Source organism: Genypterus blacodes, unplaced genomic scaffold (genome assembly GCF_046128005.1).
Source record: "Genypterus blacodes isolate CSIRO-AG114 ecotype Tasmania unplaced genomic scaffold, CSIRO-AGI_Gbla_v1 ptg000358l_1, whole genome shotgun sequence".
In the NCBI taxonomy this organism is placed as follows: domain Eukaryota; kingdom Metazoa; phylum Chordata; class Actinopteri; order Ophidiiformes; family Ophidiidae; genus Genypterus; species Genypterus blacodes.
The window spans coordinates 230,001-240,000 of record NW_027467142.1 but is presented as its reverse complement, the minus strand read 5'-3'; the positions used below and the strand labels follow the sequence as shown (position 1 = coordinate 240,000).

General features: G+C 47.8%; 1 protein-coding gene across 2 annotated transcripts in view; it reads right to left on the bottom strand.

Moving 5' to 3' along the window:
- The window catches only part of mef2d (myocyte enhancer factor 2d), a 67,954-nt gene that overhangs the window by 17,260 nt on the left and 40,694 nt on the right, over window positions 1-10,000 (bottom strand). For both annotated transcript variants that reach the window (XM_076138315.1, XM_076138316.1), the window contains exons 4-5: window positions 7,763-7,897; window positions 1,729-1,951 (exon numbers count right to left, since the gene is read on the bottom strand). In XM_076138315.1, the coding sequence (XP_075994430.1) occupies window positions 1,729-1,951; window positions 7,763-7,897 (358 nt within the window). The remainder of the gene's footprint in view (window positions 1-1,728; window positions 1,952-7,762; window positions 7,898-10,000) is intronic.

The window sequence follows — 10,000 nt, the reverse complement described above, 5'->3', positions numbered from 1 at the left end:
CCGGCTCGTCTGGAGAGTCACGCTTCATTGTCTAACAAACTTCACAGACAAATCCTGCTTTCTTCAACATGAAGGATCAACCATGGAATAAATGAAGCAATACTTTTTTTTAGCTGAAAGTGTTGCAGACAAATTCTCTGAGGGTTCAAATAAAGAGATGAATGCAAAACTACTTTCATTTATTCAAATATTTATTAATTAAAAAATAAAATAAAATATCATCAATAAGTATTAAACTTCATATTGACATAAATAAATAAACCTGACTAGCAAATTAAAGGTGATTTTGTGCAAAACAAAGTTATGTGTACTTTGATTTGTTGTCGCTTGTGTGCGTTCAGGCCCTTGTTGTGTTGCTGTGGCACAGGCTGAGTTCTGGCTGAAGCTCCGGGGTCGTGAGGGTTGAACTCAGAAGCATTTCTGCTGGACGGCCGTGTGGAAAAACACCAGGAACCCAATACAGGAGCGCCGCTGCCGGGGCTCCATTACCGCTATGTAAACCCCGCAGCCTGGGAGAACGCTATGTGATGAGCCACGCCGCTGTGCATTTGTTGGCCGTTACATCACCTAATTCTGACTTACAATGAGATTACGGCGCTCGGAACAAAGCTCGATAAGTAACCTTGTCTGAGACGCAAAAATGGGGCACAAATCCTTTTAGTCAGAGGGCGGAGCAGAGCGCGGCTTAAAGAGGAGGCGGGACACGCCCACAGTTTACCACAGCACATGGATGTGATGTGTGCAACACGCAGCCTGACTCATGGCTGATCTGCTCACTGACACACACTTCAACATGACGTTTACATGACGCTGCCTTCATTTACAGGAGAGGAGACCACAGACTGGCTTCAGCTGAATCTGAACATGCTGAGACGAGCGGAGTGAGAAAGACCAGCTGAGTGAGGAAGACCAGCTGAGTGAGGAAGACCAGCTGAGTGAGGAAGACCAGCTGAGTGAGGAAGACCAGCTGAGTGAGGAAGACGAGCTGAGTGAGGAAGACGAGCTGAGTGAGGAAGACCAGCTGAGTGATGAAGACCAGCTGAGTGAGGAAGACGAGCTGAGTGAGGAAGACCAGCTGAGTGAGTAAGACCAGCTGAGTGAGGAAGACCAGCTGAGTGAGTAAGACCAGCTGAGTGAGTAAGACCAGCTGAGTGAGGAAGACCAGCTGAGTGAGGAAGACCAGCTGAGTGAGGAAGACCAGCTGAGTGAGGAAGACCAGCTGAGTGAGGAAGACCAGCTGAGTGAGGAAGACCAGCTGAGTGAGGAAGACGAGCTGAGTGAGGAAGACCAGCTGAGTGAGGAAGACCAGCTGAGTGAGGAAGACCAGCTGAGTGAGGAAGACCAGCTGAGTGAGGAAGACGAGCGGCCTTCAGGCGGCTGAATGGAGCTCACACACACGCTGAGCTGCAACACGTGTTACTGAAGGCTGACGTGTTTATTTATTTTACATCTCTTAACCTCCACAGTCATTGAGAGGCTGTAGTTTGTTATCTTGTGTTTTTGTTTTGTGTTTTTTTGTTGTAAATTGCGACTAAAAAGAAGCAAAAGTGAACATTTGGTTGTGAGAATGTCACAGATCAATAAACAACTTCACACACACACACACACACACACACACACACACACACACACACACACACACACACACACACACACACACACACACACACACACACACACACTCTAAATGAAAGCAGTCCAGCTGTGTTTCACCCCTCGGTGTCTTACCTGCGCTGGCTGGCCGCTGCGGTAACCCTGGCGACACGGTGTTCCTCTGGAGAGCTGGTTGCTGTGGCGACAGGAGGCGGGGGTCTGTGAGGGTCGAGGTGGCAAAAGAGGCGGTGGTGATCAGCGTGCCGCCGGGGTTGCTGAACTGAAGGGCCGCCGCCACGTTCTGATTGGACACTGGCACCGTGACGGGCATGGAGAAGGTGGGCTGCTGCACGGTGGACTGGAGGAGGGGAGAAACAGGAAGAGGGCGGGGCTTAGAGGTGATGATGCGTACGTCCTCATGAACAGGTGCTCAGTTAGTGCATAAACACACACACACACACACACACACACACACACACACACACACACACACACACACACACACACACACGCACACACTCTCTAGCATGCAGGGTGGCAGATAGCCGTGTAGCCTTTGGTGTCTCATGCCAGGTTAGCACTCATGGCAGCAGCTGGTTATTGGTGACTTCTCACACTGCGCACGCCACATTCCAGCTTCATCCCACCACCCTGCTGACATGGGCGCCACACAAGGAACGTCTCCAGGATTCTTCGACAACTTACAGAGATACGCCTGCGATTTTACCAAATTTCTGATTTTCGTCCTGGAAGGTTTTTGTATAAACTTTGTCACATTCCCCTTTAAGTCGTCTCCTTGTGTTGATGTTTCTGGTTCACTCACATGTCTGTAGGTCTTCCTGGATCCTTATGGATCCTTATGGATCCAATGGTCAAAGGTCAGAGGTCAACATATTAGTCTGTAACAAGCCTTCTGTCTCCATGTAGAGGAGCTTTAGAGGCTCTGACACGTGATCATGGATCCATAAGGGTCCATTAGAGACCTACAGACCACAAGAGGAGAAGAAGAACATCTACACACTGACAGAGGTTTGGACGTAAATCATGAGATTTTGTAAAATCATTGGCATATCGCTAGAATCTGAGGCAGGAGTTCAATCAGATCAAATCTTCCTCCACATGTGAAGCTACAGCAAAGTGTCACACGTTACTTCACAGACAGCCCGGGGTCCTGAAACCTCAAAGTGGAGGACCCCTGGGTTGTCCAGCGATCGGCCCGCGTCTGACCCATTTCACCTCAACTCCAACTCAATCAGAGGGAAGGACTTCTTTTTATAGAATATGGGCCAGCGAGCGCTGCACCGCTCTGCCCGGGACCCAGTTTACCACAGCGGAGGACGAGGAAACCTTTCTGTCCCTGATCTCTGCCTCCGTCCTTCAGGACCGGAAACTTTAGGGGGTTTGTTTTGTTTTTTTTGGGTAAAGAAACAAAGAGAGAGAGGGAGGGAAATAGTGGTGACCAGGGCGGGCGAGGGAAGAAGCCAACAGCACTGCACCACTGCACACTGGCCAAGCAGAGAGGGAGAGGGCGGGGGTGGATGGGTGGATGGGTGGATGGAGGGATGGAGGGATGGGGAGGGTTAGAAGGGTCAGGGGCTCAGGTGTCAATCAGGTCGGATTTTCTTCAGGGTTCCTACATTTAGCATTTCCGTATTTCGAAGGGTTGGGTATCAAAATTCCGGGTTTGACTTTTTGATTACAAACTAAATGCTTCAACACCTCAGTTTCCAAGTGATCCTAGTTGTTACTACATGTTCACTGTCACTGTGCTGTAGACGTGTTATGTATATCATCTCTTTAGTGGGTCTAAAGTGTCATAGGTCGCTTCAGAGGGTGCACAGAAGAAGAAGTAAAGACCATAACCTGGATAATAGTAATCGTCACTGTCGTGTCCCGCCTTCCTGTTTTGTTGGCCGTAAAGTTTCCATGACTTCTGTGGCTGTCTGAAGTAAATGTTGTTGTAAAGTCATTATGTAAATGTGAGGCTGGTGTGGTGAAGCTCGAGGCCTCCTTGGCGTGAAGACAACCAAGCCAGCTGAGAAAGCGCTAACCTATTTTCGCTCAGCACGGCTCTGAAACAGGGTGTGTTTCCTACATGCAAGGGTACATCAGAATGAATTAAACTCATGGCCTACTTTCCCTCTCTCCCTCCCTCCCTCCCTCCCTCCCTCTCGTCCTGGAAGCCTTTGAAAGTTTTTCCTTTCTCAACTTTAGGATTGCTGCATCATATTTGTTAGCAGCTGTGGGTGAGAACACCTGGGAAACTTTGTAAAAGCGTAGTCGTAGTGACCTTTAGAGGTCCGGTGTGCTTTAGCGTGAAATCAGTTTTAAGTCCTCCTCGATTCTGTCCTGTTTAAACGTTTCTAATGTGGCAATAAAGGACAAAAAACTTTGAGTACAGTCACTGACTTTTTTGTACTTTTCATTATGTTGGTATTTCATTACAAAATTGCCAATTGAAATATTGATTTACAGTAGATTGGCCTACAATGGAGCTTCAGTATGTAGAAGTAATAATGTGCCACACTATTTTTGAGACGATGCTTATTTGAATGTCAGGCTCATGTTCATTGTTGTTTTACTGCAGTTTGTTCAAACACCAGTGTGATTATGAATACTTTATGTGTCAAGTGTCTTTAGATAAGGTTTGTTGTGATTTGGCGATATATGAATAAAGTTTAATTGAATTGAACTTGGTGCAATATATACAAAGTTGAATAGAAGTTGAATTTAATTGAATACATTTTCAAGTATTGAATAACAAACAGCACATGTAGTTTATTTGTGCCGTATCTGTGCAGGTCTACGTATTCATGTGATGCTGGTGCTGAATGAACATAAACAAGAACAGTGACCTTATTAGAAGATAAAAGCAGCAAATATGGCAGAGAGAGCGGCACTCAACACTTTATACATGAATGTGTTCACTAAAATGGTTTCCTTTGTTATATTTCATATCTTTTCAGTGTTGAAGCTTTTACATTTACAGCTAACATTGTTCAGATCATCATATATCATTTTCTTGTTGAGTAGGTGTGTGTGTGTTTAGCCTTTCAGTGATATCCACCATTAGAAATTCAAATTCAGCTCTTTGCTCAAGGGCACCATGGTAGTTGTTCGGGGAGGAAACCATTTCTTATTCAATTTTCCAGTCTTGAGTCTCAGTTCCAGTATGCAGCGAGCTAATCTCTCCAGATCTGACGAGCTGGGAGCTAAGGGTTTGTGCTTCTCTCTGGCTCCCTTCTGCCCTCAGGAAGTGTTTTAGTACAAGTGGGATTAAGTTTGTGTTTCCCGGCCCCTGGCTGTCATGCTGGGATTAGGATGCTGTGGGTTGGCATGGTAGCTCGTGCTGCGCTCCTCCGTTTGTCCTGTGCGAGCTGGGCGGCTGCGACAGTTTGGTTGGGGGTGGGGATGCGAGGCGAGCAGCGCGGGGAGAAGGAGCCGGGGCTCTCCGGGGGCGCTAGATTGAATTCTGTTCTTCTTCTGCTGCATCTCTCTTTTTCTAAGGAAAGCTTTTAAGACGTAATTCAGCTTCTGGCAGCACAGAGAGGCTGATGGAGGAGAGGCGCTGATTAAACCGCCAGGCAGATCGTTTTCACTGTGAGGGCAGCTTACACGGACAGGATAAAGGCGGGTGGTAGCGGTTAGCATTAGTCGCTATGAATGAGAGTTATGTCCAGATTTCACAGTCTGGGTTGCATTTAGCCGTTTTGGCCGTCATCTTGTGTTTGTTCTCTGCTAGATTGAATTAAAACATCAACACAAAGTCATGAGTTAAACCCAGACGCCTGTCAGTAAACCTGCTGTGATTGGGCCTGCGTGCCAAATACTGAGAATACCTCACCTTAGCCTTAATGAAAGTGTTTCTGCTCATTTTCTAAAAAGCAACTTCTACTCCAGACTTTCTCCTTCAAACCTGTAAAGGTATCAAATCTATGAGCTCAGGACTCAGCGATGGCTACAGGCTGCTCATGGTGCCATCGTAAAGGGAAACAGCTGAGGGTTTGTGTGGATGTCTTTGTTTTGCAGGTGTTGTTTGTCTTTTCAAAGCATTAAATGCAGAAACACATCACTGCAGCGCTTTGGCACCAATTAGTCTCCATGCTAACAGGCTATCTAGCTTCACTTTTGGAGTTAGTGTGAAAACGTTTCTACATGTTGTGTTAATGTGACACAGGGACTTAAGGGATGTTTGTGTCTTTTCATATCATGTCAGGTAACAATGAGAGGACGATGCTAGATTATAGCGGCAATGCTAGTTTGAGATGTTAGCCAACCCTCTAGTTGCTCTGCTGACTGGGCGAGTAAGTAAAGAAGTTCAGAAGTCCTTAAGAAAATCCCTGAGCACTGAAATCAGAGCTGTGCATCACAAAGAGCCGTATGATGACAGAGAGGAGGCTCACTGGTAAGTAGCACTTCCTGCTTAACTGGGTCCTGGTTGTTTAGTGCAAAACAAAGTTTCTTAAAAAGTTCCCAAAGTGCAAAAGGCACTCATGTAAATAAGACCCAGGCTGTAAAATCACAGGATCTCCCTTTAAACTTTCACACCACATAGGTGTTTTTAGGAATAACTGCCGTCTAACTGGTATGTAGCGTCTGAGCGTGACTGCATCCTGTCCCCAGTGACCAATCAGAGCAGCAGAGAGGCAGGAAGAGGGGATGTAAATTGAGTGCTACTCATTAAAGTGACATTAATGGCATTATGGAGCGCGGAGGAAAGAATGAATCACAGAGAAATTGGCACAGGAGAGGAGCGGTAAAAGGGGCCTGGCGCCGTGCCAGGCAGCGGGGAGACCTGGAGAATGTCAGGAGAACATTCAGTGTGAGCAGCAGCGATGCGCCCGCACCACAGTGACCTCTGTAATCGCACAAATGGCCGGTTGGTAATTGCCTGTGGGCTCTGCGGCCGTTACCTGGATAACATCAGGAGGAGGACGGAGACACGGCGTCACACAAGGAGCTTCAGCCACATCATCCCATCGCTCAAAGGCACGGTCAAGCACAATGATCATTTTCATAAAGCACCATTCTCTGGTTGCTATGCCAACTTTTGTGAAATCTGGTGACCTAGTTGTTGATCTTTCCCTTTTGTTCAGTCTGGTTTTATATTCTGGTAAACATTCAGCAGTAATCACAGAAACACAGCAGCTGTGATGTTATTCTACTTTATAAGATTTAGATTGAATCTACTGTGTGCCACTGCTTTACACTCAAATCGATCTGATCAGTTCCTGACTCTATTTGAATAGATTTGAGCTGCTGTCAACGCTTTGAATGGCTCTGGAATCGACTCACACACCGAACAGCGACGTCATCATCCGTTAAGTTCATTACAGTGTCTTCTTTACTGTTTCATTGGAGTAATACAGTTATCATCTGGTTTTGATGGCAGTGGTCTGGGACATGTGAGGCCAGGAGGGAGGCAGGAGTGGTGTCGGTGTAAGTGCCCTTTAAATGACGCCTTGGAAGGATGCGTCCCAAGAAATGAGAGCGCGCCAGAGTGTAAAGACTCCATGATTCCTAACTTCTGTTTTTTCCGTCTGAGAGCCTCCTGTTGATACCCAACCCTGAATGTTTCCACCTAACGAGTCACCTGCTCTCATTTTCAGCTGTTGAGGTTTGGGTCAAATCTCCAGATCGTCGCTTTGCAGCAAACAGACCTTCCCTGCCCAGACACACACCATCAGATGGGGTTGTGGGTAGTGATGCCGAAGGTGGGGGTGGGGGGTGCTGTTGGTAAGAGGTGAAGCGGGGGGGGTGGGGGGGTGTACAGGGGTGAGGGATGGTGAAGCTGAGTGCTCTGTGAGTAATCAGACCGCCGTCAGCAGCCGGAAACCTGCGGTTGTCCGGTCAGCAGCAGGTACCAACATGGTGGGAGGGGTTATAAAGGGCGGGGAGGGGGGGGGGGGGCGGTACTCACTGACAGCCTATAGTTCTGCATCATTTTATCAAACTCCTCATCAATTTTTTTGTATTTCTCCTCAGTGCGGGGGGTGAGGGAGAAGGGCTCCTCTGGGTCTGGGCTCTCAGAGTCCCGGTGCTCTTTCTTGTTCAGAGCCTTTGTTCCCCCGAAACGAAAACAAGAAGAGGGAAGACAGATGGATAGAGGGAGAGAGAGAGGGAGAGAAAGTGTAGGTTAGACAAAGTGACAAAGTGTGACGGTACTCACGCCGTAGCGCTTGAAGAGGACGTCCAGGTCTTCGGTCTTGCGGTACTTGTCGTCGTTTAGCGGGCTTTGGTCGATGGAGTCGTCGCCGTCGGGCTCGGGGCTGTTGCAGCCGTTAAAGCCTTTCTTTCGCAACGTCTGCGGCGGTTAGAAAAAGGGTAGAGGAGGGAGAGGAGGAGGCACATTTACATTTCAATTTACATGCAAACTCTGGAAAACATGAGGAGCACTTTGATGTGCTGGTCACACTGAGTGAGACCACAGCTGGGACCCAATACCTGCTCATCATACGCCGGATAGAAAGCCATCAGGACAAACCACATGTGAGAGACGGACCGTGTGTTTATATTTGGTTTAGTTGGTATTCAGCCTTTGGGATTCGTTCAGCTCGGTATTTTGAAAGAGGAAGAAACAGCAGGAAAAAGAGTTTGGGGCTCTTTTTATTACAATTTTGTACAAATCCACAAAGTTACGAATCGATAAATGTGTAAATTAAAAACCCTTGTATTAATTTTAAAACCCTCAATATAAAACCGGCAATGGAATCTTGTCTAACGACTTGTTGAGACAAAGGTCTTGGCACGTGTGCAGAGCTGTGTGTCCGTGCTGCCCACATGTCGGCAAGCAGAGATCACAGAAGCGTCCTGGCGCTGCTCGGAGGAATCGGGGATTAAAAGGGTGAAGGAACTGAAAACTGAAAGCACCTCGGTCTCTCAGAATGGTGGTGGTGTGATGGCAGGGTGAGAAACTAACTATAAACCTGGCCTGGACGTCAGAAGACACATTGAGACATCACACCTCCGCACACGGCGGCTAATCAACGGTGTTAGTAATTGGTGTGAAGCTTCGCGCTGAGGAAAGTGGTTGAGCGAGGCAAAAGGGTAAAAGGTGATTTAAGAAGTGCACGGCGGTGTTAGCTCGGGGCTAACGGCAGACATTTTGTCACGGCTTTAGCTCGCTTTTTGGGAGATGAGAGAAGAAGAGTTAGAGGCTTTTATTTTGAGAGGATTCTGCTAAACGAGATTTGCCGTTAAGTAGCTTTGCCCGCTGGGTCCTTGACCCGCAGCCGAGCAGGAAGCTCCTCGCTGCAGGAGGGATCTCTCGGCTGAACTGTGGACTCCAGAGGTCCACATACATTTAGAATCCCATTCATTCCTTCCACACACACTGTATGAGCACTGATGGCGTGTAAACCGATTCACCGAGGTCTGTTACCATGACATAATACACCAAATGGTGATGGAGACCGATGTTGTGACCCGAGCAGCTGGTCCACGTCCCCCATTGTGCAAAATTGCCAGAATATTCCTTTAAATGGACCCAGGGTGACTTTTGCTCGTTTCTAGCCGGGATTTTTCAGAGCGTAACAGGAAGTGGCATGCAGGATCATGTCATAGATTATCCATAAGGAACAAAGTGCGTTATGAATCGCACTCAATATTTAACGCACCCGATATTCTCATTAATAATCCAGCGTGGCTGCTGTGGGAAGAACATGTTCCACCTTCATCACCGCTAACCCAGGATGATTCAACAGCAGGAAACAGCCTGGACCGGAACCCGAAGGAGGCCGGAGCAGGACTCCTCTCATTCTAGATGATGGGGGTCTTAAACCCTCCACCAGGTGAGGCTGAGAGGATGAGGAGGCACTTAGATGTCGGGGTGAAGAGACTTTGTGCTGTAATAACAGCAGCGCTCTGTGATATGAATCTCATTAAACCTCAGAGACGTTATTATTATTATCAGAGCGTCAAAGCGCCGTTTTATCTACTCGCCGAATGAGGTCATTACACAGATTTGTTCCAACGCGCAGACAGCCGCCTGATTCAGCTGTTCAGACGCTCTGATCGTGGCTGAATGCAAATGGAACGCACGCAAGCTGCTTGTTCCGCCACCGTACGCTTTGTTGTCCACAGTTCAGAGGAAACAGTCTGTGGGAGCAGTTGGTGTGTGGATACGAGTGTGTTCTGACCTCAAAATGGAGGGGGGGGGGGGGGGGGGGGGGGGGAGACAATGGCGGCATGAGAGGAGGACATGATCCAGGCGAGGACTTCCTGCCCTGGAACGTCCGCACAAAGAAACAAACGTTGTGCCGACGCTGGAACCACGCTGGTGCTTTGTTCATATGTACACAAACACAAACACACACACACAGACACAGACACAGACACACACACACACACACACACCAATTTTGTGACAATTGAACCCAAAGTTGTAGGAGGAGCTTAAACAAAATCT